Source organism: Falco peregrinus, chromosome 6, assembly GCF_023634155.1.
Source record: "Falco peregrinus isolate bFalPer1 chromosome 6, bFalPer1.pri, whole genome shotgun sequence".
NCBI classification, from domain to species: domain Eukaryota; kingdom Metazoa; phylum Chordata; class Aves; order Falconiformes; family Falconidae; genus Falco; species Falco peregrinus.
The window spans coordinates 49,018,776-49,045,866 of record NC_073726.1 but is presented as its reverse complement, the minus strand read 5'-3'; the positions used below and the strand labels follow the sequence as shown (position 1 = coordinate 49,045,866).

At 40.6% G+C, this 27,091-nt stretch overlaps 2 protein-coding genes across 4 annotated transcripts in view; one reads left to right on the top strand and one right to left on the bottom strand.

The window, feature by feature from the left end:
• Positions 1–15,932: 15,932 nt before the first annotated feature.
• LOC106112813 (collagen alpha-1(III) chain-like) overlaps positions 15,933–27,091 on the bottom strand; it is a 24,492-nt gene continuing 13,333 nt past the window's right edge. Inside the window, exon 8 of the mRNA XM_055807704.1 lies at positions 15,933–16,169. The gene's annotated coding sequence lies outside the window, so the exon portion shown is untranslated. The remainder of the gene's footprint in view (positions 16,170–27,091) is intronic.
• Positions 16,094–24,990, top strand: MRPL42 (mitochondrial ribosomal protein L42). Of its 3 annotated transcripts, XR_003556727.2 has the most exons (6): positions 16,094–16,192; positions 18,532–18,595; positions 19,529–19,613; positions 20,884–21,047; positions 22,298–22,405; positions 23,302–24,990. XR_003556727.2 is itself a non-coding variant. In XM_027794175.2 (5 exons), exons 1-5 carry the CDS (start codon positions 16,111–16,113, stop codon positions 22,341–22,343), a joined length of 441 nt encoding a protein of 146 aa, XP_027649976.1. In that variant the 5' UTR covers positions 16,094–16,110; the 3' UTR covers positions 22,344–22,415. The 3 variants fall into 3 exon arrangements, 2 of the variants coding, with proteins under 2 accessions (XP_027649976.1, XP_027649977.1); XM_027794175.2 differs by lacking the exon at positions 23,302–24,990 and having other exon boundaries at positions 22,298–22,415; XM_027794176.2 differs by lacking the exon at positions 23,302–24,990 and having other exon boundaries at positions 22,282–22,415.

Below are 27,091 nucleotides of genomic sequence, written 5' to 3'. Positions count from 1 at the left end.
GTTTGGAGTAAGTGTGTGGGATCATCACTCAACACTGACAACTAAGATTTCTTCAGCATGTCCTGTGAACAGTAATGGCACAACGTGTACCACTTCCTGATTTTAGGCAGTGTGACAGCATACCTGTCACAAAGATACTGTAGAACATCTTTGTCTTGATAACACCTGGTTAGTAAACCTCCTTCTTTCTTAGCAGAAAGAAAAATATTGTGGAAGTTAAGAGTATTATCATCACCTGAGCATCCTATGACACTACTACAGCTGCACAGTAATAAGTAACATCTAGCACTCTGCATCATTGTTGATGGGAAATAAAAGCACAGACAGGTGAAGCAACTTGCCATTGGTTACTAAGCAGGCTAGCAGCACAGACAGGAACAGGACCCTGCGTATGTATGATTCTCTGCCAAGTGTTTTCTCCTGGTTTAAACACAGGACTTCTAGATGATCTACGTAATTTCTGTACCCTCTGGTAGAATGGAAAGTTCTCTGACACTGGCAAATCTGGACAGTGTAATTGCTGAAACACATCTATCACAGATATTACAAACATGTTCTATATCTTAAAATTTAAGCATTCATATTATTACACAATGGTTACCATAACATGAAGCACGTGTCAGAAGAGTGGTGTGGCTCCCTCCTTCATCCTCCCTGCAACGCTTCCTAAAAACTTACCGAGTTTTCCTTCTCTACCCCTCTTATTAAGCCACTGGCACTACAGAAGACAATTAGCACATAGAGTAGTTCTACACTATTTGATATCCTCAGTCGTTGAATACACCAGTAATTTCAAACTTCATGTAAATTCATGAAAATGCATAATCTCTGTGAGCTCCTGTGTACGTCCTCAGCCCTTTAAGCACTTAGATCCCTTCCTAACTTTCTGCATATAACTTTCTCTGAAGTCAGTCAAATCAATGAAGTGAGACTCACCAACAGCAGTGCATGAAAACACATTTGCAGAATTCAGGCGTGAAACATTCATCAATAACACACCTTGTTCTACAGTGGAGATGAGTGAGTTCATTTGCATACATTAGCATGTGAAATGGCCGTGTTTAGATGTGGTCCTTCAGCAAAATCTGGTCTTGCTTGTTACACATAAAATACATAGTACACATACACTATTCTTTAATTGGGGATTTTTCTTTGTGCTTAATTATTACAGCCTATTGCTGCTACCAAAATAGACCAAGTAGATACTGCTGTGTACTCAGCACCTTCACAGTACTTACCTAAAAAGGTGAAATGCTGATCTCTAGGGGGAAAAAAGCTGTAAGGAAGAGAAAAAAACTCCTAGCATAATACATTTTATCAGCTGTATGTTAGCCTGTTTTTTTCCTAGTTTCACAGATATTGGTCTATACCACATATACCTTATGTACCTTAGAATAAACATATATACTCTGGGCAGATAGGGCTCTCCTGAGGATGCACAGTGTCTTATTGTTTGATCCTGGTGGCAGCAGTCTTGCTGATTATTGCTTTTGGGGTTGGGTTTTGGGCTGGTTTTGAGGGTATTTTATTGGGTTTTTTTAGATAGGTGAGATCACACACAGACAAGTGAAACATCTTCCAAATGACTATAGCACAGCTTCCCACCCCTCTGCAGGAACAAATAGGCTATATGGGAAGTATGGTATTCAGGATGTTTTTTGTATGGGCTAACCTTAAGCTTTGTATGTAAACCTCTGGCCTGAGCTCATACAGTGGGGTTTAGAACCCATATGATATTAAATTGTTCTCAGGCAATCCTTCTTAAATTGGAAGAATTCTGAGGCTATATTTAGTGCCTGTTTCTAGCACTCAGATCACAAATGAAGGCTTACTTTGCAGTAAATTTTACAAGGCAAAAATGCAGTAATGCCTTCTCAAATCATCTGTCACTTGGGAGAGCCATGAGGTTGGTGTAAATGAATTAACAACATCTAGTGATGACCACAATGTAGTGCTGACCTGCATATAAATAACTGCTTACCGCTGAGCAGCATGTGTATGGGGTAGAGAATCTAATTGCTTTTGAGGAATGGGATTACAGTGAACTTTGCTTAGGAAGTTAGGAGAAACAGAAGTCAGGAGGACATAAGGTTAGTGAGAAGAGGAAATTAACATTCATATAATCTTGAAAATTTGTGAATAACTGAAAATATTTGTAATCATGTTGCTGTGATACCCAGTTATAACTAGGAGCCTTCATTTTGAGTTAGCAGATATAATGACATATGTAGAAGGAATACAAACATTTAGGTTATTTTTAAAATTGTTCTCTCCATGTTGTATAAATTTCACATAATACAATAGTTTAGGGACCAAGACCAGAAACGGTATGTAAGCCAAATGATCCCTTTTCACCCTTCTGTCCTGTGCTGGTAACCTTTGCATGCACTTGCCAGCATCAAACAAATACAAAGATACAGCTGGAGAGGTGAAGCAGCTCCTTGTGAAAGACAGTAATTCCTTGTGAATATTATGAAAGTAGGAAGAAAAAAGAGGAAAAAAATGTTGCTGGTAATCTCACTAGGAGAAAGACTCCATGACTCCAACACTTCATTAGACATCAAAGTATCTTCACTGGGCCATATCCTCAAGACCAAAATAATCGGAAACCAATGTATTTTGTTACACTGCTTGCAGAATTACTTCTTTTTCTTTGTTTCTGCTTTCTCCTACTCTTTTTTTTTTAACCCTTCTCTCAGAACATTGACCATTAAAAGACTGGCATAAGTGGAAGAAAACATGGGCCAAAAGATGCTTTTAGGTTCAATGCAAGTAAAATGCCACTCAGTTTCTTGGAAGTGCTGGAACTTCTGCTCTGTGAGCCTTGCCCTATATCTATGAGATGCAATAACAGAGTGGAGCATAGTGGCTCAAATGTTCATGAATGTTGTATTCAGTGTCACCTTTCAAGTGTTGTAGACCACGAATCTTGCTTCAGTCTGAAGATGCAGCAAATCAGCCTAGCAAGTTACTATGTTCTGACAGTTTTCATTGCTTAACAAGTGGCCTGCCACAATCTGGGAAAGTTGCAGTTTTCATGACACCTCTCTTTCTCTCCTCTTAGGGAGAAGCTTTTGAAGTCTACTTGCTCAGGAGATGGCAGTGAACAAAAAGATTGTTTTCTGTTGTCAAATCTACAAAGATTTAGATTGCTCCCCCAAGTCATTCTAGCTCCTGCAAGGACTGCTGCAGATATTCCTGAGTATCCATACAGGTGCTGGAAAAGCCATCCAAACTCACTACTCCAAAAAAACGGCTTTAGACTTTGGTCATTTGTGCACCTTCTGTACCAAAGGATATCTTCCAGTAAAAGCCATAGTAAAAATCATCCTTCTTTTATAGCATTCTCAAATTCCTGAAGGAGGCAACTTAATCCTCTGAATGAAAGCTGGAGCAAGACACATATGTGCCAGCAGAGCTTTGTCTCTCCTCAAGCTAGCCATGCCCCATGGAAGTTCTTGCATCTTCTAGGTGCTTTCCCAACCCAATGACCTTCCAGTGTCCACCCCTGTCCTTCAGGATTTTCCACTCAGCCATTATTGCCACTGTAACTGGGTTCTGGACCGACGCCTGCTTCACTCTGTGTGCATATCCTCCATTTGGCATGTGTCTTGGAAGACATCCTTGGAGAAGCACCACAGGTGATCCAGCCTAGCATGCTTCTGCTTTCCACTTGCCTGGGTAGAACAGTACTTCAGCACTCCTGAATTCCAGAGTTCGGAGTTGTTGCTAAAATGTATTTATGCTTCTCTGCCAGATTATTTATTTTGAGCAGTATGGCACAGGGATTCTTTATTCATACCATTTTTCACAGCCACATATACCATTAAACATATGATAATGCCATTAAACATATGACAATGGCATTAAAACCATCTAAAAAACCCTAAAAGTTTCTAGGAGGGCATGGGAGGGGAGACAGAGAGGAGGAGGAGGGAAGAAAAAGTAGATCTGAAACGCTACTTTCCGCAGTGCTACATGTGTAGTTTGTCAAAACTTGCAGAGTGTTTCAGCAATCCTTTTTTTTTTTCTTTTTTGGTAAAATAAATGTTTGATGGGGAAAAAAATTCTCCTTTCATCCCAAGTATTGTAATTAATGAAGTTATGCATCCTCATTTAGGCAGCTGCCCTCCCTGACTCAACCTGCTATTTTAATTTTGCTAGGCTGAGCGATTTCAGTGCTATGTGTTTGGAAGTCATTTAGATTGATATTTTTGTTCAAATCAAATTGAAATTTTTCATTAGACTCATTGCCTGGAGCTCTGTCTGATGCTGTGTTAGCACTGGCAATTGCTAACTGTTTGCTCTCTTAATACCCTGAAATAAACCCTGCACCTCAGGCAGAATGTGAGGAAATCTGGGAATATTATATGCTTGTATTTTGTCAGATGTATACTGACCAACAGTTCAAGGATATCAGGCAGGACTCTGGATCGTTGTACTGCCCTTAGATCAGTAAAGGCTTTGTGGGATGCTATTTTGACTCCACAGCTTTGCGTCAGAGTGCCGAGTGCACAAATAGACCTTAACTGCTGTGACAGCCTCAACAGGGGCCTCCACCCTCACCCTCTGATGGTCCTGGGTGCTCAGTCCTTCCTTAGCTACGCCTCAGCTGTGCCTGCCTGACCGTCGGGGGCTCCTGGACCATCCTCAGACCTGGCCCATTACTGCGTCCTGCCTGATGACCCCTTGACTGTGGATAGGCCCTGCTGCAGAAACCACCCTGCCCTGCTCACCTGCCTCAGGCACAGTGGGGTCACCACCTGGCTCACCTTGGGGTGCCCTTGGCTCCCAGCTCACCCACCCTGAGGGAGCAGTGCCACCCTTGCTGCTCCCTGATGCTTGCTTTCTGAGTTCAGAGCACCTGAAATGCAGGTTCATTTTAGAAAAGCAATCTGATCGGCATCTAAGCTCCTGAATTGCCAAACTCTGATTTAGTGTTTAGCTATACACTAAACGAATCTGTGCACAACATTTAGGCCAAACTGACTCTCTAAAGTTGTTAAAAGTGATGAATGATGGGATTTCTAATCAAGGGAGTCAGCCTTGGAAGGATGGGAAGCAGTGAATGGATGGTGAAAAGAACACTGTTAAGTTATGCGGAAAGAAACCTCCAAGTGAGGAAGTTCTGGCCACAAGAGGAGGCAAGTTGAAGAGCTGCAGGTCACAGAAAGCTGGTTGAAAGTAGGACAAAGGTAATTGTGGCAGTGGGAGATTGTGGCCTCTGATTCAAATAGCCCCACTGAAAGAGGGCAAAACCCCACTTGAGGAGCATGCGTAGTTAGCAAAAAACATCAGTGGTGCTATCTGAGGATGTGCACTAGTTTCCATTAGAACTGAGAAACTTGTAACCAATCCTGTACGTGAATGAAAATGAATATGCAGTACACTATGAAGGTACAAGTACTCTACTGTATATAATGTGTACCCTCAAGTAACCTGGTGTGTACACTGGGCGGAGCAATCCCCTGCGCATCCAGCATTGTAAATAAAAGAGAATGTCTGCTTCTTAATGCTACATTGGTGTTAAAGAGATTTATTCCGTGATACTGTCACGCTACAGTTGCTGCTGCTCGTCTTCTATAAAGCAACATCTATATTTGCATTTTAGAGGAAGTATAGGTACAGTGTTCACCAAGTCTGGTGTCACCTGTAGTCCCCATTTAAATGAGAGTTCATTCCTACAGCCCAGCTCCACCAAGGCCTACCTCCACAGGGGTTATTTAGGGTGTAGTTTCGTGTCAGGGTTATGCCACTTTGTGTTTGCATTGCTGCAAACAGGCTCCTGCCCTCCTCTGCCACACACCACAGCTCCCTCAGTTCACATCATGAGCTCATGGAAGACGAGCTGATCAAAAGTGTTAATAGCTCCTGAGTGAACTATGAGCTGATAGGAACCACTGGCAGTCATGCAGCTGTGTAGGTCTGGCACAAGAAAGGGGACAGGAACCCATACCAGAGGGTGAGGGAAGGGGAATGTCTCTAGTTCACTGTATTAGGGACAGTGTGAAACCACATATCTGAGGTCAAGTTATACCAGACAGCTAAGTCAATCTGACAAAAAGAGGACTTCTTACTTCCCTTTCCCATCTCACTCCTCCTACCCTCCCTCCTCATGCACGGCATTTCCCCTACCATTAATTCCTGAGGCTTGTCAGATTCTGCTGAGCTGATTCAATGCAAAAACTTGGCAGAAAAACAGTCATTTGGTCTGGTCTTCTGCTGGACTGATCTGGCTTGCAGTGGGGTCTAGCAAGCACCAGAGACAGCAAGTAACACAAGCGGGAATGAAATTGCCCCTTCTAGTATCCAGGAGTTATTAACTCAACTTTGGATGCCTCTTATCCTTTCAGAGAAACTGCAAGCAACACTGAGCTCCTGCTCCCTTTCCCTGCACTCTGCCCTGTATTCCTGCTCCCCTCCTTCCATTGGTATGTATCTATTAGAGTACAGGGTGGGGTTTTTGGCCAAGTTACCTTTCTGACCAGCTCAATGAGGCATCAGAGCTAGCACAAGAGAAGCAGTAGGAAACAGAGGGAGATGTGGCAATGTGAGATTACCCCTTCCCACAGCAGTGGCCTGTTCTGCTGGCTGAGCGATCTTGTCCCACCACACAAATGTGAAGGCCAGGATGGAGAGCACAATCCTCCTCCCACAAACCCATGACTACCACGAATCACTGCTGGGATTACAGTGGTTCTGAGAACAAAGTCAGGCAATCACCTTATTCACCAAAGTGCTGTATAATGTCACTGTAAACAGAAAAGGTAAACAAATAGTTGCAATTAAGCAATTAATACTCCCAGAACCATTCGACACAGCTGCTGACCATCTTCCTATGACAGCTTTTGCTGTCATTGAGTTACTCACTGAGTGGGTGCATCCAGGCCATCTGAGCCTGTGGCTGACTATTCTGACTTCCTCCTCCTACCCCCCCTTTGCAATCTTGTAAAAGTCTTACTGCAATTACAAGTGTATTTCAAACCCCAAGTTCTTTATTTTGCATAAAAGCATTTTTATATTTTTGTCAAGTATTGCAGAAAGTCAGTTCTACAGAAAAAAAATAGATGGATGGATGTACACATACAGAATGAATTCTCACAGTAATATATAGATATTAAAAATGTTTGTCAGTAAATCCCAGAGTATTTTACAAGAGTTTATGATCCTTATGTACAAATGGGGAAACTGAGGCACAGAAGTGCAGTGTTTTTCACTTAGCACTAATTGTAAGAGTCACTGGACAATTTCTGAATTATCTTAACCAGCAGTACTGGGGGAAACTACTGAGAGAAGAAAAAAACCCACCAGTTGCATGTTTTACCAACTTAGGACATCAGAATAGAATGCTGTGAGTAGGAGCCTTCACTGTAGCAAATAACTTTAGATTTTTTGGTTTTTTTTCATTAAGTGGATGCTTTAATAGAGGCGTAATATTTTTTACTTCAACTGCAGTAATCAACAGGAACACATTCTATTTAGGCTGCATTTAGTCATCTGTTATTTGCAGTTTCAGCTTGACTCCTTACCGGTAACTGCATGGCCCACTGATGTGATGGTGCGAGATCTGCTAAAGAATGAAGACAGCCTGTTGACACAAGCGTTGGCATTTATTCTGGGTGTTTACAGATTGACTTACAACATAGAAACCTGTCTGGGTATAGCATAACTTGAGAAGATTTGAGAATTAAAACCATAATTAAATTACAATGTCTCATTAGAAATTTATATCCTACATTTATAGAATAACCTCATAAAGATTAAGATACATTATTTCAGGAGTGAAGGCTCATCCATCTCTATTGTTAAGATACCACCTTTACAACAAAACAAACCCATCTGTTTACAAATTCAGTTCCACTTCTAGGTATGACTATATAGTACCTTTTCTACTCCAGATTTAAAGGAAACAAAGGAAACCAAATGCTTATTCCTGGAAGATTCTGAAATACTGGTTTCTATGAAAAAAAAATATATTTATTATATTCAGTTTGTTAATGAGCAGCCTGAATGATTTTACTAAGAAACAATTTCCTAAATATGCCACTGCAGCACAAGAACTAGAATAGCCAAGTCCCAGTTTTCCACTTCCTGCAAGGAGGGAGGGAGGGAGGAAAGGAGAGTGTGTGTGTGTGCAACTGCTTACACAAAAGCCATGCCAATCCACATACCAACTCTGATTTATAAATTTGTTCTTCCAAAACAGAGCCAACCAATGTAGTCCTACCCTCATTACTACATAGAGTTTGCTGCTCAGCTGTAGCTCAACTCCTTTACCAATTAGAATATTTCCTGGAGAAGTTCATAACTGACTGACTAAGAACAGGTGATGGTTTTTCTTCAGTGACAGAGCAACCTAGAAATAAAGCTTTCCAGGTTTTCAAAGACATGAAGTCCCAGAGGTCTGCAACTCACCATTAGTACCTTCACAGTGTCCTCGCAACTAATGGAGAGAGCAGCCTCCTTTCTGATGAGCCAATACAGAATGAGCAGCTCTCCTCTTCACTGTCTACAACCTGCTGAAGCAAGCAAGGCCGTTGGCAGTTATTAATAACCCCATCTCCAGACATGCTAGAGAAGTGTGTAGTCACGCTTCTGAGCTGTCCTGAAGCAATTCCTGTCTCCCTACCAGAAAGTTGTAATCTGTCAGAACATGGTTCCAAGAATAGACTCGCAGAACATTATGTGTCAGGAAGGGGGTAGACCTCGTCTACTCTCTCCTAAAAAAAACCTTTTTATAGAAACTATCTAAAAGTAGCCTGGAAGCTTAACAGGGAATGTGGTTTAGTTTTTACAAAATAAAGCTCTGCGGTACCTTCAATTACAACCTTTTAGAACCAGGGTTTAAGTTATAAGATTTCCCATTACCATGATGTTTTAAAAGCACATATTTCTAGAATAAAATCGTTACAAAAACACCTACAGGTTACCTCTAATTTAAAACTAATTATGTAATGAGGGTCTAATATATGGAAATCTGAAAAATCTAGCGAAGGCTGTTTTGTGAATCAAGATTCCAGAGTGCTATCAAGTTTCCCGGTGAGTTCACACAATGAACAGAAGATTGCTAACGATTTCTGATGAACCTTGCAAGCGATATTCCATTGCAGTGATGTGAAAGCAGAGGCTAAAGATGTGGTAGCACCAGGCAACAGATACCCAGTAATCCTCACAGTGCCTGCCCTCCTGTCTGGAATTGGAAATTCCCCCCATAGAACCATGTAGCATTTGCTATGTGGAAAAAACCCAAACAGTACAGGCTGGCATGTGGTGCAACATTTATTAAAAACAAAACAAAACAAAATACTTCAAATTCAATAACTTTTGCTGTTCCTTGCAATCTCATTGATGAATTAGCCCCTATAGCCATTAACAACCTAATACCACCAGCCTGTAAAATCCCACCATTATAAGACGTTGGTCACATTCACCAGCAACATCAGAAACTACTTTTTCAAACTTGTGTCTGAGGAGAGCACACATACGTGTGAGTATATGTCTGTATGCAGTCCTCAGAAAATACATATGGTACTGAAGAATAAAAAAATTGTCTTGATAAAAGCAAATAAATCAACATAGGAGACAGTAATGTAGGAACACCACAGAAGGCTTATATTGCAGTGATGGCTAATATGCTCAATCATATCAAGATCTAGTATTTTTTATGGAGAAGGAAATTTTCTAAGAGGCTAGTGAGAGGTTTTTAAAAATTGATTTTTCTAACAGGTTGCTGCTCAATATGGAGAAGATAAGTTAAAAAAAAAGAGGCAACTTACACTGGAGAAAGCAGCAGGTGTGATTTGCTGTGATCTCCAGCTGTGAAGGGACTTAATTTCAAGGTTTGCACCTGACAGCAAAGGATTTTTGTCACCTGCATGGATGAACAATATCCTTGATGAACAATATCCTTCTGAGAAAGTATCTAAGAATCAGAGGTGTCAACCACAGTCGTCGTCATCACTGTTTAGGCAAGCTTTTAAAGAAGCTATGACAAATTTATAAGTACCTTCAAGATAAGTCAGAGAAGCCTTAATTTTACTTAATATCTAGGAAACCAGAACAAGGCCTACTGTGCTTGTCTCACAAGTTCACAAGTTCACACACACACACACACAGAGCACACATGACAGCATTCTGCACTAAGGGACCACAGCAAGGTGCATTTGTATACAGGTGTGTCACACTGCAGCCGTCTAGGAGAAAGGCAAGAATCCTGGGCAGTATTCCCCTGTTGCTGTGGGAGACAGTATAGCTGGAGACGGAAAGGCGCTACATCCTGTTCCTCCCTTTGCTGTTTGCATGGGAAATTTACACTAGAGATTAGCTGGACATGGCACAGGGCCAGCCAAGGGTTGTGGTTGTTTGCTTGAACACAGAACTATGAGCTTGTTATCACACGTGCAGCTGCAAAAGATCCTGAAAACCAGAAACCATGAACATGCTTGGCAAGCAGTATTATTGGCATCCACAAAGCCACGAATCCAAAGCTGACTAGCTCTAGTAGCCGGTGTGTTAGTATATAAGGCATTCACTTGAGCAATAGAGGGATTCTGATTGAGCACAGATTGGAGTCCGTGTAATCATTCAACACAAATGGTGCCTGAACATGGACCTGAAGACATCTGGAACTGAAACTCAGTGCTGGTGGTGGATCCGCAGCTGAAACGGAGGAGACATATGTACGCATGCACTCTCGAGAGGCATCACCCTTTGCCGAATGATTGAGGTGAGCAGCTGCAGCAATTATAAGATGGGGCAGTCAGTTACGAAGGAGCAAAACCTCCATCAAGAGATTTTACAGAGAATTTTGAAAGAACAGTGCTTTGCGGTATTGGCCTTAAAGTTGGTTACATTGCTGGTTTGGATAAGAGACTATTGCCCATGGTTCCCTTCCTCAGGTTCTTATGATAGCTCTTTGTGGGCAAAGGTGGGGAGGAATTGCAAATGAAAAAGACTTGCAGCTCTAAGTCCCTGAGGAAATCATTATTACCTGGAAAACAGTGTATACAGCTTTAAATGCTCTAAGACCCACAGAAGATATCTTACAAGCATCTGCTGCCCCTCCTCTGTTCTCTCAGAAGCAGGAACAGGCAGAGCCGCAGTCTTTTGAAATATTACCTCCTGTGTACAATGAAATTCCTAACACGACACAGGATGTGCGGGAGGTAGATCTGCCAGAACCTTACGATCCTTTTGATCCCAGGGAAACAGACCCCAAGGATGAACCTGATTTATACCCACCACCAACTCCAGTAAAGGTTATGGTAGCCACTGCCTCTATGGCAGATGCAATTTTGCAGGCACAGCGAAAGAAGTCAATATCATGCATGTCACTTATTACTGACATGCCCCCCCTTTTGCTCCCACACCGCCTCTGACACATACGGGGCCACTGCATGTAGTTGGACAGTCAAACGGATTGTTAGATAAATGTAGGATTGAAGCGCTCTGCAAAGGAGATGTTTCTATACTCCAAACGATACCTGTAATATATAAACCTAACCACCCCAGAGTATGCTCACTTACCAGATGGGGTTATTAAGGAAGTTCGGAAATCAATATGAAAATATGGTCTCCAGACTTAATTTGCTATAAACCTTATACAAGCTATAGGAGAATCTTATGTCATGACCCCTCCTGATTGGCGATCAATTCTTGGAATGGTTCTATCATCTACACAATATACTGTCTGGACATCAGAATATAAGGAACTTGTGACTGCACAGGTTATGGATAATATTGCTGCTGGACTAGGTATTGGAGAGAACGAGTTGCTAGGCCAAGGCAACTAGGCCACGGGGGGGGGAGCACAGACTGCACCGCCAAGAGCAGTATTTACACAAGCCGTGGAATTAACTGTCAAGGCCTTGCGAAAGGTGCCAGCTTCTGTCTGGTGAGAAGCGTCTCTTACATCAATTTTACAGGGATCTCAGGAACCTTATGTTCAATTCCTAGATCAGTTACAAACTGCTATTATGAGACAAATTGAATAAGAGGAAGCCGCTGAGATTTTGCTATTTCAGCTTACAATTGAAAATGCAAAAGCAGACTGTAAGAGAGCAATTGATCCTATACGTAATTCAGCAAAAACTATTGCTCATCTCGTAAAGGCTTGTCAGAATGTCAGGTCAGAACAACATAAAGCAGAAATGCTCACCACTGTTGTAGCTCAGCGGATGGTAGTGGCACGGGCTGCACTTAAAAGCTTTCAATGCTGTCAAGAGGGACATATAAAGCAGAATTGTCCCCAGAAGAGAAAACAGACAGAATATGAAAAAAACTCCTACACAGCTGTGCCCAAAGTGTGGAAAAGGGTATCACTGGGGAAATCAATGCTGCTCAAAATTTGATAAACAAGGAAATCCAACCCAGGGAAACAGGAAGCGGCCCACAAGACCTGGCGCCCCAAAAATGCACAACAGGGTCCCTCAGTGACAGTGGGCGTACCTGACCTGGGACCAAAACATGGTGAACCCCAGCATAAAACCATTCAGTCCCTCCAACACAACACAGCTTGTAGCGCCGGGCTGGACCCGGCCACAGCGACAACACTTACATTATCAGTTGGATCAGTGAACCTTATACCTACTGGGGTATTATGGCCCCCTACCTCACAAGGTAAGTGGTCTATTAATTGGACATTCTTCAACCACCAAGTCCGGACTTTTCATATTACCTGGAGTTATCAATTCCAGCTTTAATGGAGAGATTAAAATAATGCTCTGGACTGCAAATCCTCCCTGTACTATCCCGAAAGTATATTGTGCAGTTGATTTTATTACCATATCACGCTGTCACGCAGACAATAAACAAAGGCAAGAAGGAGCATTCAGCAGTACAGGAGCACTGAATATTTTTTGTTGTCACAAACTGCTTCTGGTCATAAATTTGGCAAGAGTCACTTTGAAGTAATTCTGTTTATCCCCACTATACTTGTGGACAAGGTATTCCTGAAGCTCACTCCTTACATGCAGCTTCACTTCCTTCTTTTAATTCCCAGACTGCAATTGTTTCAGACAGTTTATAACCTTTATTTATTTTTGTCAACACTGTCTGGGAGCTTATAATCCTCAATATATTTTCTTTGTCTATCAGTATAACCACCATCTTGCTTGTATTCAGCTTCAAAAGGCTGTTCTTCAGCCGAGGGCTGTCCTCATGCTAGTACAAGGATTTCCTCGTGGGAATAATGAGCTGGAACACCGCAGAAGACACATAGAACTGTGTTGCTTCTGGTTGGTGCTTGAGCTCAGATCAGACCCCTCTGTAGCTGCACACAGGAACTTAATGGGAACGATGGAGAGAGGTGACCTCCACAAACCTGGAGGAGTGTTGTAGTGGAGATATGGCGTCCCACCTTGCATTTCTCCAAGCAGTATGTAAAACATTTTGGCCCATCTCCATCTCTTTTCTCTGTGGCTTGCTTAATCTAATATTGCAATAAGACCCAGAATGGATGTCTTCCATCTTTCATGAAAAACATTCAAAAAGAAACCTTTGCCACTGCTGATGGGAACAATCAGCTCTTGACTAGTGATTTCTGGTTACACTTCCGCTACACTTCCGGAAGTTATCAGTGTCACTACAACCCTGCAGCTACAGAACAAAGTTGGACGCTGTTGAAATTGTGAAATTTCCACCCACAACTGCATGAAATTGCTGTAATACAGCCAATGACCAGAAAAGATGCAATGATTTGAAGTTACCTGGAAGAGGTCACAGCTTTTTCAAGAGGTCTCTTGTCCACGACTCTCCAGAGGAGTAATTCTGTGAAAGGAACTGAAACACAGCTGACTGATCTGATTTAGAGATGCTTCATGGGCATGTGAGAGTTCATGGTGCTGGAGCCATTTCAGGTACTACAGCAAGTCAGATAATTGAATTTTGTTTATACTTCTTGTCTTTTTATCAGTGTTGTGTAAATACAACATTATTTTTTAAACACTTTGTGACTCAGTCTTTGAAAGAAGCAAAGCAAGTAGCCCCAGAGCAGCAGCGTGCCTGAGGCATTCAGGTGAGCTTTCTGCATGCCTTAAAGATCTCAAATGTGCTATTTCACGTACATAAAAGCCGGGCCTTCCCAGTGGAAAGGTATTACAGGCACTGTGAAACGTTGGCAGGCTGAAGAGAGGGAGCTGCTGCAGCCGTTGTGTAACTTAACCTGGAAAGCAAGCAGGCAGTGCTCACAGGCTTGTGAAATTACCGATGTCAGAGATGCCCCTTCAAATTACAGGATTAGAGGGGGTTATTTTTCAGCTAGTATAACAGGACGACATACGTTGTATTTCGGGGCGCGCTGCCCCCCGAAACCCCCTCAGCACAGGGACCGCCAGCCAGCACCGATGGCGGGCTGGAGCGGCCGCCGTCCGCCCGCTCCCCCGGGCCCGGCCCGGCCCGGCCCGGCCCACCACCATCAGGGGCCGGGCCCGGCGCGGCGGGGCCGCCCCCCACCAGCCAAGGAGCGTCTCGCTGGCCGCGGCAGCCGCATTTCGGAGCCCCTCAGCGTTCGATGCCGGTGTCGGGACGGCCCGGGGCGGGGAGGGGGGCGGGGAGGGGGGCGGGGAGGGAGGCGACGACCGCGCCCGCGCCCCGCCAGAGGAGGCCCGCACTGCGTGTCCCGGCGTGCCGCGGGGCTAGCCGCCGCCGGAACCGGAAAGGAACCGGAAGGGCACTAGGTGCCGCTTCCGGCACTGTGGCCGTCGGTGGGCGGCCGTGAGGGGACGCGGCGGCGTCCGCACAGGTAACAGCAGCGCCGTGGCGGCCGGAGGGGGGCGGCCTGGCTCCCTCCCTCCCTCCCTCCCTCCCTCCCTCCCTCCGGGTTGCAGCGCTCGTGTCCGCGGGCCGGGCCGGGCCGTCGAGGGCCGGGCCGCTTCGCCGGAGGGTCGCTCCGTGCAGCACTGCCCCGGCCCCCCTTGTTTCTGTTCTTAATGACAATGTGTGCCCGGCTGATGCAGGGGAACTGCAGGCTAGGCCTCCGAAACGGGCCGGAGGAAGAGAGTTTATATACTTTCGGAAGGATTAAATCGCTGTCTTTCGCACTCGGGTTTTGCTTGTTTGTTGTTTTTTTCTTTTAATAGCCTGCAGATCCATGTGCAGTCTGCGGGATGGGAATGCCCCGATTTAAACTGTAGTGGTGCTTGAGGCGAGGCCGAGGACGGGCCGGTGCTTGAACCCTGTCCTTTGACAAGGTGGTCCGGATCCGCCATATTCCACACACCTTTTTTATTAATGAGCTCTCAGAGGCATGTTATGAGCAGCTCTGTAGATGGTGTGTTAGTGTTTGCTAACTTCAGCAGCACTTGTCACAGGTAAAGAAAATGATGACTAATGATTTTTCAAAATTTGAAAAAACACATTTCTGGTGATGTTCTTAAGTGCTAAATATGAAGTAGTTTTAAAGAGTTATTGTTGCTTTTTTCTTTTTTTTTATGAGTATGTCTTTAAACTGCCTCCAATTAAGTTTTTTTTAAAGATTCTCTTTGAAGCAATTTTTTTTTTTTTCTGTAGGCAGTGAAAACTTAAGATGTTTATATGTGTTGTTCTGCCTCTGTGCAATTTGGGGTAATATTTAAGGTGTTCTAAATGGTGTTTCATAGCTTTTAGGTGTATTGCTTTTGAGATGGATGAAACCAACTGCTCTGTTTAACTACAGCAGGTGTTATTTCTAAGTACTTTTATTTTTATACTGGGTAATGATACTGACATTGTGAACAAAAAAAGCATATTTCAGGTATAACTCTGTGACTTGCACAGAAGGAAGGATGCAAAACTTAAGTAGGTGAGTACCAGTAGAAAAACTGAGAAGATCCAAGCTTGGAAACTTGAAAAAAGTTAAAAGATGTACCTTTAAGTAAATAAAGTCTTGTACTGCATTTGGCTATTAAGGAGGCAGGTACCAGGCTCTTAATAAGGACTTCTAAACAACCGACAAATAATGATTAATATACTGCACACATTTTATTTATCCTTAAGATATTCAAGAAATTAAATTATTGGTCTTTTGTACCCTTTTGTTATGAAACTGGTTTCTTTCAGAGGTTGTTCTGGAGAAAAAAAGGATGTGGTGTCTGAATTTTGTCTTGTCCAGGACTGATTTCTTCTGCTGTCAGCATGGCAATGTCAGTTAGAGCTGTGTGGTCCAGCTTGTTCTGGATGCGTTCAGTAGCAACCTGTAAGCAGACCCCACTGCAGAGTAAGTAGTGATGCAACCAGAAGCCCTATACTAAAACTTGTTCTTTGAGAGTTTATTACTGTACTTTTTAAGGTAATGGAAGCATGTAAGTGAATTTTTATTTGAACGGAATCAAGTCTGCTATTCCATATTCTCTGCTAATAATAAGAGAATATCTTGGTTTGTTTTTGTTTTCTTTTAAAGCATCCATGGTCCACATATGGTGCTTCTTTAACTTATTAACTAGCTTGTAAATACCACCCTCTTGTCACTGTTTGAATTTGAAGATTTAAATTTATTTTTCAGACTTAGTGGTGAGAAAAGACTACAGTAAAATTTCATTATTTAACATATAGAACAAGTGAAAACAGGCAATATTATTTCTTAAGATTTTTGTCCATGTTTTAGATGTCAATAGAAAGATGTAGGGGACATAGTAAAGGTAGTAAAGAGTTTGGAAAATATAATGGACATGTTACATTTTAGAGGTTAGTGAGCAAAAGGGGAAAGAAATATTAGGAAGAAATATGAACTATTTGCAGGAATATTTTGCCAGAACTCAATTTTTTAATAAATAAGAATGGCTTAATTGGAAGAACTGAAGCGCTAACAAAAATTCTAAATTTAAGAATTTTATATTTTAAATAGATATAGCTAATACATTTAAATATATAAATTTAAGAATTTTGCATCTAAAATATTTATTAGAGGAAGATAGCCACAGAAAAGTTTCTACTTGGTTCTGTCAGCTTTCCCAATTTTGACACACTGAATGCTCTCCCCCTCTGTTATGAACAGCCAAGAAAAATCCTGTTTGTATTAAAACTATGGTCAACATAAAACAACATGTTAGAAAAAAGTTGAAACCTTTTTATGACTTGAAAACAGAACACTCGGAACATGCTAAGACTTAGTTCTTGTGGTCATAATTTGGTCTTTAAAGCATAGTGGTAGAAGAAGCTTCACTGGACTCAGAAACTTACATATGGATTTGTGTCAGGTTCTAGCAGTAAAGGAAGGGGTTTGCCAGTACAAGTCAACTACAGGCAGCTCCTAGGCCCACCTTAGGCGTGCACACCTATATGGTTGTGGAAGGCAAGATGCCCACGGTATGGTTCCTATGTAAGGGACTGTTACTGTTTAACACCTTACATTAGGTTTACAGTTGGACTTGATGATCTTAAATGTCTTTTCCAACCTAAATGATTCTATGATTCTATAAAAAAAATCGGAATAGATCATGGGAAAGCTCAGTTGGAAGGCACTCTGGGTGGTGTGTGGTCCAACCTCCTGTTCAAAGCAGGCTCAGCTCTGCAGTCATACCAGCTTGCTCAGGGCTTTGTCCAGCTGGGTCTTTTAAGTCTCCAAGGACAGAGGCAGCGCAGACCTGTCAGGGCCCCGGTCCTGTTGGCTGACTGTCCTCATGAGGAAAACATTTCTCTACATATCCAGTCAACCTCTCATTCCAGCTTACGGGTTTTGTTTCATGTCCTCCTGCCATGCAGCACTGTGAACAGACTGGTTCCCTCACCTCAGTAACCTCATGCATAGTCACTGGGGGCTGCTGTTGGGTATCCCCAAAACTTTCTCTGCTCCAGGCGGAGCCAGCTCCAGTCCCTCAGCCTTTCCCCACAGGGCAGGTGCTGCAGCCCCTGACCGTCTTGGCAGGCCTTTGCTGAACTCATTCGAGTTTGTCGAGGCCCCAAAAAGGCTGTAGTATCTAGATGTGGTCTAACAGGTGCTGAGTAGAGGGAGCTAATCCCTTCCTTCATTCTGCTTAGTACAGTCCTGGATGCTGTTGGCCTTCGTTACTACTTGTAATTCTTGTGATTGCTTTCCTTGGAGCAACAGGAACCTGGGGAAAGGGGTGAAGTTATCTGGTATGATAGCAGTCAAGACATTATAGTTCTGTATTTTGTATACCATATATAGCAGTGGCCAGTGAAGTACAAATTTGATTTTTATAGTAAATATTGCTATGAATGAAGTTATGATCTTCCTGGTAAGTCAGAACGTAATGTTCTTTGCATATATAAAGAACGTACTGTAGTGGTGGAATCTATAGGTATTTTGTTCGTACTGTGATTTTTCTTAGGAAAACAATGAAATTGAAAAGGTAAATGCAGGCTGTAGCCTCTTAGATACTTTATTTTTTTATTGCTCTAGAAATCTGTGTAGTAAAGTGAACTTCTATTTAGACAGTATTTGGGTTTTGTTAATCTAGAACTGAGGATTCCCCAGTTGAGACTTGGAAGAGAATGAAAATATAAACATTCTTAAATTTGGCACAGCTCTGCTTGTTTTTACATTAGTGTTCTAGTTACTTGCTTTTTTTTACTTGCTTTTTTTTTGTTTTGCAGATGGAGCTATGTATCGTGCTTGCCATAAATCTACATATTCAGTTCTCCCTGAAGACTACAATTGGTACTTCAATGTGTGCCCTTTCCATGTGACGTTTATTCCAGGGCTGCTTTCTGTGTTGTGAAGTTGTCATATAGTGATATCAAATACATCTTCTACCAGTTGTGAATATAAGCAATTTTTAACTAAAGTACTGTTTCCGATCATAATGATTGTGAAGTTAATATTTTTAAAAAAAATTGAGTAGCGAAAAATCATGCAGGACTCATACTAAACATTGTGATGATCCCAGTACCCCTTCAGTTTTGTTTGTGGAAGAGCAAAATTAGCTAAGGAAGTAATCTTTATTGATGTTTGTTGTTAAGACAAAGTCCAGGTATTTTTGTGCTACCACATGGGAAACTTTCGTAGAAACCAGAAAAGATGATACAAATATAGTGAGAAACACAGCGCCCATGCCATTCAAGGCTTTAGGAAGCTAATGTGTTACAGGAAGGGGAAGGAAGGCGAGAAAGTCATGTTCCCTCAAGGAACCTCTAAGTAGGACTTTTTCTTCAACATGCTTATTATCTTTTACCAAATACAAAAGTTGGAACCCCAAACAGAGCTTTGTTTCCTATTCTTTCTTCTGTAGGTGCCATACTTCTTACAAAGGCATGTTCTCCTAGAGATCATTATCTCCATCTGTTGCTACAGTTTTATATGCAATTATTCAAAGTGTTAAAGATTTTTTTTTCCAACCCATATTTCCAGCTATCTTTAATACTTTATTTTAGCCCTTGTTTTGCTCTCCATCCAAAAAAGAAACATGAAGATGGCTGGGAAAAAAAAAAAAAGAGCAAGTTCAGATCAAGTATTTGTGACCCTTATTTATAGAAGATTCTTAAGAATTTGTAATTGCAGGGTCAAATATAGTTTTCTATGGGACTTCGGCTGTTCAGGTTTTCTGAAAATTGTAGGGGGTATATCTAAGAGTGTAAGTTTTTATTTTTATAGCAAAGTGGAACTTGCGGTGACATCAGATTTGAAGACAATTGTCTGCTACCACCCTTCGCTTGAGATTCCATACGAGCATACAAAAGTATGTCCAAATTTACACATTTATATTTCTTTCTCTTGTAAAGGCATAAGTAGTTCATAATTTTGAGTCTTTAGGGCATCTTTTTTAAAATTTTAAATGCTGAGGTACTTTTTAGTACATGATCAGTGTATCTGTGGAGTGAATGATGAATGTAGTTGCTGCCATGAGGAGGACCTTATTCTCAGTTGAACTGAGGGAAAATTGGAGAGTAAGAAATGCTCAGATATCACAGCATATCGTAACTGAAATAGAATTAAATGAGGCACTTGGATATTACAGAGAAAACTAGTGTCTGTTTGAGCACTCCTCAGGATGTTTGGGATGCATGTTATAGTTCAAACATCCTACTGCGTACAGATGCTGCAGACTGGGCAAGAGGATATAAAGTGCTGCTGCTGTTTTCAGCTCGAGCTTTAAATTTCGTTCAGTGCTCTGGGTTCATAAATGCCACAAAAAACTTTAAATATTTTATTTTTATCTATTAGTACTTCCAATGTGTTCTTTACACTGATGAAAGTAAGTCTAGATAAACTTTTCTAGTGTACACTTTTCGTTTTGATTTCCAGTTCTCATGTACTAGTGTGCTAGTAAAATACTGCAAATGGTAACTGTGTTGCTGATGTACCCAATGTGAAAATTCTCCATTGAAAACTTAAAAAGTTTTAGCACTGTTTGCCTGCAAGTTACATACCAGTATTTTTAAATTTCAGTTGCATGTCTGTTGGGAAAAACAGGTGTAAAAGACTAAAACAAGGAAAAACGTTTGTAATGGTGCTAGTAGTTAGGTTTCAGGTTAAGAACAAACATCCTGGTCTTAGCAGATGCACAAACGATTAGGAAGTGACATTCTTCTCTAAGGTGCACATAATCTAAAAGCCTGTTTAGTGATGATTGTCACTATGAATAAATTTCTACATAGGAATAATGTAGGTACTTTTGTATTAGTAGAACTGAGGCTTATGATTCAGCTGGTGAATTGTAAGGATGAGATCAGCAATAATGATGACAGCAGTGCTGATTTTAGGGTTAGGATAATCAGCTGTAGCACCTGGGGTAATTAGAGGTTTCTAGACATCTGCTGCACAGTGGTGTGGTTTTGTTTTGGGCAGGTGGGGGCGGTGGTAAACAGCCTTTACGATTACAAGCATTCTTCTGTATTCCATTGGTTTCAGCTGTTAAAGGTAAATTGTAATGCTATCTATGTAGCTTGGCTTTTTGTTTTTCTCAAAAAAAGGAGAAAAAGGAAATATATGCACTACTGTTTTTATAGCCCGTACCACGGCCAGATCCAGTGAATAATAAAGAAGAAACCCTTGATCAAGTTTTGAAATCCAGATTGAATGAAAAAGATCTAAAGAACAATAGCGGTCCTACAATTGAAGAGCTCAGCAAAATGTTTTACACAACAAAACATCGCTGGTATCCTGTGGGACAGTAAGTATTTTCTTTTCAATGTTTGTTCCTTTTAGAGGTCAAGGGAAATACAGGAATAATTTAATGACCAGCTTCAACCTAGGATAAGTCATGTGAGAGAAGATACTGTCAGCACATGGGCTACTACATAAAATCTTAAATGCAGTGTTATGTAAATGGAAGACTATTTCATAAGGTTTTTTAACACTGCCCCTTTGCTAGCCTTTGCCACTTTTTTTTTTTGATAAAATCTATCACAGAGTAGAATTTTTTTCATACAATCTAGTTAGCTACTGGTTCGGGTCGTTTATTAAAGTTGCCTAAGAGAATCTATTATGTAAAATACCCTCAATGGACATACCCAAATACAGCTTGGAAACACGCATTGTTTATTCTTTATCAACTTCTCAGGAAAAAAGACTTACTGGGGTGATTCTCAGATGAAAAAACAGTAGAGGTTTTTCATGTGAAGTGGTGAAAAGTGCCTTTAGCGTGCCTTGTATTCAGAAAGCTAGGAGGAGGAGAGGGGCAAATATGCATCACTGAGCTTAAAGAGGAGCTATATACATTCAGATATACTAATGGAAACATGGCATTCTGGTTTGTGTTGCTCCTTTCTAGTCTATGGTAGCTGCTTATTTTATAGCTATGGAGACTTGATACAGGCAGAATTTTTTTAGTCCACAGAAAATTTTTTAATTACTGTGTTTTGAGTGTAGATAAAAGGAATGAAATGATAGGACTTTCTATGGCCAAAGGGTAGCTGCAACTTAAATGAGCATCCAAGAGGATCTTCCTTTATTTTAGGGTGGGTAATTAAGAGGGAAGTAGGGATAGCTTGTTGTTGTGAATAATTTGGTTTTTAGTTTGTCTGCAAAATATTATGCTATTTAACATACAGTTTGGCACAACTCCTTTAGATATCAAGTGTCTTTGTTCTGTAGCAATCACTTTAGCCAAAGGAAAAGCTGACCATGTAATAAAATTAACTTCACACAAAGGATTAAGAATAAACAGCAGCCTTTGTACCTATTCAGGCTGTAGAACTGATTGTATTATTGCGTGCTTGTAGCAGATGTAGCAATAGAAATGAGTAGCATTATGTAACTCCATGAACAGAGAGGACAATCTAATGAGTGGTCATGGGTTGTGCTCATGTATCTTGTGTTTCTCTTACTTGTGTAAGCTCAGGTTACTTGCTGGGTGCAAAAATATCAGAAAATCAAAGACTGTCCAAAGCTTGCATTCTCTGCAGCCTTTTTTTCTTCTAGATACCACAGAAGACGCAAGAATCCTAATCCTCCTAAAGATCGATAATTAAGATAACTTCTTGTTCGTCAGCGCTTTGCTGTTGATCTTTATTGGAAATAAAAATTACAGTAAGTGAGATGTTTGGCAATTCTGTGTGAGTGCTATAACAAAAACATTTTTAATTAAATTTGACTGTTATTTTCTACTTCATCATCTAGCTGACAGAAAAACATCAAAACTGCACTAGTAAGGATTCAGTGAAGGCTGTTGTACAGTCAGCAAATGTGCTAGTCATAGAATTGGGTGTAACAGGTGACAGAATGCTCTGATTAAACTCAGTCAGAGGCTTATTGAAGTGGATGCATGAAGTCATGTCAAAATGGGAAGTCTAGAACTAGACATGTGGGGTTTAGTGTTATTTTGGGGGATTTTTAAAATTTTTTTTGGTACCTGGTAACCGAAATGCAGGTGTGTTTCAATACTGAGATATTAATGAGATAGTATTAATGAAAAATATTATGTGAGGTATTTACAAAACCGATGGAATAGTTTTGCTTCTTCTATTAACTTGCAAGATAGCCGATTCCATGTTTAACCCCACATCAGCCAAGTGATTCTATTTAAGCCTATTGTCCTATATTGAAAACTGGCCAACTTGTAGACTTAGTAACTTGTCCTTCTAAGTCACCCAGTATTCCTAAATATCTGAGGTAACTTCTGTGTGCGTTTGGGGCAGGTGGGTATTTTCATTTTTTAATCCCACCCTAACTACTGTTCAGTGAGGATGCTATGTTCATATAAATCAGAATAACTGTAGCTCGGGCAGGAGTGTTTTGCCTCAGCAAGGTTATCAGTGAAGACTCACAGCTCTTTATAGCTCACCTAGGTGGAAGGATTGGCCCTTGAATATATAAAATACTTCAAAGACATTTGGCTTGATTCTACTTCATAGATTCAGAATTTATAGTGCTTAAATGTTTCTGCTATTAGAATATTTTATGTCATCTAGCATATTTTTTCTCAGGAAAAGGAGATCCTTTACTCCAGTCTACAATTTTAGGCATCAGACTTCTGATAGAAAGAGCTGGCTTAGAACATTGTGCCTCTGCAGAGATCCCAGTGACTTCATAATGTCTCCTAAGGAGATCCTTATACATAATAAAAAAAGAATTATCCCATATATGTAATTCATTTTGATTGTATTTCCTTTCTAAAGCAACTTTGGTAAGCTAGGAAGGTTCTCGTTTCTTCTGTTAGTTTAATTTTGCCAGCATGTGATACCTACAGATTTTGCTCGGAGTACCTCATAAAGTCTCTAATCCTGTCACTGTTAGTATAAAACATGCTTATTTTTCTGAGGTTATTACCAAATAACCTTTTTCCTTTAATTTCCTTTAATTAATTTAATTTCCTTAACACGATGTTGGATGTGTGTAAAAGTCTGCCTCTAAATACTTCTGGAAAATTTTATGTGAAGCTAGTTGAAGTATTTCTTGGTATTATTTTTAAAAATACATTTTTAAATCCAAATGCCAGTTAGCTGATAATGGCTTATCATGGCAGAGCATGGAATCATTTTGCGTACTCTTTCAGTTAAGATATCTGAGTCCATGTTTAAGCCTACACCAGCCAAATTATTTTGGCTCCACATTATACTATATGTTGCTTGTGTGATAACAAACGCGGTATCATGAAGGAATGTCTATTGTGTCTATGAAAAGGACCACTGCTTATTCTGCAAGTTCAATTGCATGAAAATGGTTATTTTTTTCTGCCTAGAATATAACCTTAAAAAAAAGTCTTCAGTGATTTGCAGTACAACAGATTTTAGTATTTTCATCTATTTATGGTGCCTGGTACTGATACGGGTCCTTAAGCGAGAAGCTTACATCTCATGTTTAGAGTTTTGTTACATTCCACTGCATAAAATCAAGCCCTTTTTATTTCTGTAAAACTGAGACCCAATTTGTCACTGTTCAACTTTACACCAGTGTAAAAAGAGATATCCTTGGACTAATTTAAACTTTCAGTTATTTTTCCCCCTTCTCCCTGATGCTTTTGCTTATTGCTGCCTAATACTATTAAGGCATTTTGCTTTACAGAAACCTTGTTACTACATTTGTCTTTTCTGGCCTGTCAAACCCTGTTTGTGATCAAACATCCACAATCACTGTAGAAATGGTGGATTTCTCAATGTTTCCCAAGCATTTCTGGATGCTTTTCAGGCATTTTGAGGCCTAAAAAATCTATGATGTGCTGGACTGCTGTACTTTAAATGTCTTCTGACCAGCTACTGGAAACTGAGTCTAAAACACGTTCCCTACATATACCCTCTGCCATTTTGTTGCTACGTTAATTCGTAAAATTGGTATTTTAAAATCTTTCCCTGCATTACACTGCCGCTCAGTCTTTCTATGCTCTCATCTACTAAATCTTTCTTCTGGGTCATCTGAAGCATGACTTAATTAAAATCCTACTCTCTCAGTAATTCCAAGCTGTTCCCGATTTTCTAGTCTTGAACATCTACATAAAGCTGTCTTTATCTGTTTCTCTTCACTTAAACTTGGAATTAGAAATCCATCCATTTGATTCTTGTCCCACTTCATGCAAAAGAATGATCCCTTTGAAAGTTAATCTGGGATTTCTTATTTTCTGTTGCTCTTGGTCTTTGTAATTGAAAACTTAAGTTGCATAAAATTTACAATGTTGTTAAGTCTGCTCTGGGGTCTTTGTATCCAGTTTTAGGCGCCTACCCATTTGCTTTGTATCTAGTAGTTACTAAGTGTTTCAGACCTTATTAGGCTTGCTGCTGTAGGTAGTATACAGTTGGGTATATATATATTTTTTTTTATTGTGTCACTAAGTCCTCTCGGGCTTTGCTATTAGAAAACTGTCTCAATTAAGTAGCAAAAACTGTCTTCAATTCAGACCACTTAAATAGCAGTTCAATCTATCTCGATGTCCTAGTGAAAAGTTCTTTCGCTTCCTCTAGTTAGACCCGAATTAAAAAAGAAAGCATGCAAAAACCAAAACAGGTTTTTGCCTTTTCTATGTGCAAATTATGTTGTTCTGCAGATTCTTGGTACTACCACTAGGAGGCAGTCTTGCACAGTAACGCAACTGGATTTGCTTGAAACCATAGAGGATGTAGCTATAGCATCACACTTAACACTAACTACTCGAGACATGCATTAGTGGTTCTTTACTCAAATTTGTAAGTACTGAAAAAAGGAGCTCCCTAGCAGGCTTGAAAGTGGTTGGATTCAAAGGGTCAGTGCTTCTTTTGTGGAACTTGCCTATTTGCTTTGCTTTCACTTTTGTAATGTGTAGCAGAGATGTATATTCACACCGAAACAAACCTCACCCTCCCGGTTTTGAAAACATGAGCCAATAGTGGAGCAGTAATGGGACGCAACAGCCACATCCAAGTTGCATGGCTTTACACTTCAGTTCCTCATGGCTGTAATGCAGGGAGCAGTTATCCACCCACCCCTTCCTGCCCCTCCAGTTGTTCAGTCCTACAAGAAAGGTCTCTTCTTGTCTGTTTACTGTTGTAATAGATCTGAATTTCAGCTGCCGCGTCTCAATTCTGCTGTACCAGAATAACCCACTGCAGCAGCGATGCTAAAAGTCCCAGTGATGATTGCTATTTAAAGCCAACTCTACATTTCTCAGTTACTCCAATCTGTATGAATTTTAGCAGCTGCTCTGTGGTAATTTCTCACATGCCCTCAAACCCAGTACCAAGTGATAGAATGAAGATATGAAATAGGTGTAGGCTGCATTCCTATTCTGTAATAAAGGATGTGTACTTAGTTGTAATGCAATAATATAAAAAAATTGACTTAAAATAAGCCCACTGGTCACAGGAATAAATGTCAGACAAATTGTGTACCTACGATATGTAAAAGTTGGATTCATCTCCAGGACTGAGATGGGTACTAATTAGACATCTAAGCTTGAGTTAATCTTTGTAGGCTCTTCTTATAGTCAATTGACACAAAAAAGTACTGACGCAAGGCAGCTGATTTTATTTTAAAATTTTATTGTCTAGAATACATGACACGAATTTTTCACTGGAGGTGCTTTTTGCTTCTGGTCTATAAAGGGAGGATGAAGCTTAGCTGAGATTCAGGTGCTTGCATTAGAGAAAATAAAAGCAGGTTTGTTTTTTAATTCAAGAGAGCATATATGTAAAAGAAAAATACTCCACTTAATTTTAATACAAAAACGTTTTTGCTGTTTCTGCTAGGCTTCAGTAGCATGCAGTCCACATACAGGAACTCTGTTTTCTATATAGAGTAATTCACACACATTTAATTTGTAATTTTGAGTAAACTGTGTATAGGATTTTAATTTCACCTCCTTAAATGTAATCAGCCCTCCAATGTTAAAAGATAATACTTGAGCTGTTATTTTTTTTGTTCCATTTGGTGCGTAGTCACAGGAGAAATAAGGTAATTGCTTATTTTATCTATCTTTATAGCACCTCTTCTAATGAGCTTATGATTGCAACCATACCTCTAGGTCCTTCTAGAAAAATGAACACAATAAATCATAATTTACTGGGTAATTTGCACAGAATTATCTGAATATTTAAATACAATTTACGCAGAGTATTAGTTCCCCTGTATGTAACTACAGCTGTTAGGACACTGCTCATCAGAAGATGGGAGTTATGTGGAAGCTGCATAAACCAAACAGCATGTTTGGTCAGCAATTTTCATTGCATGGCTTCTGGAGAAGTAAAAGTTTATGGCCTGGAGTACCACTTTATTAAGTGTCATGATGTAGGTGAGAAACGATAATCCATG

Excerpts from the sequence above, each read along its gene's own strand:
- MRPL42 (XM_027794175.2), top strand. The coding sequence starts at position 16,111 with ATGGCAATGTCAGTTAGAGCTGTGTGGTCCAGCTTGTTCTGGATGCGT. Across the intron at positions 18,596-19,528 it reads CTCCCTGAAGACTACAATTG|CAAAGTGGAACTTGCGGTGA; the intron begins GTACTTCAATGT and ends TTATTTTTATAG. Across the intron at positions 21,048-22,297 it reads CGCTGGTATCCTGTGGGACA|ATACCACAGAAGACGCAAGA; the intron begins GTAAGTATTTTC and ends TTTTTCTTCTAG.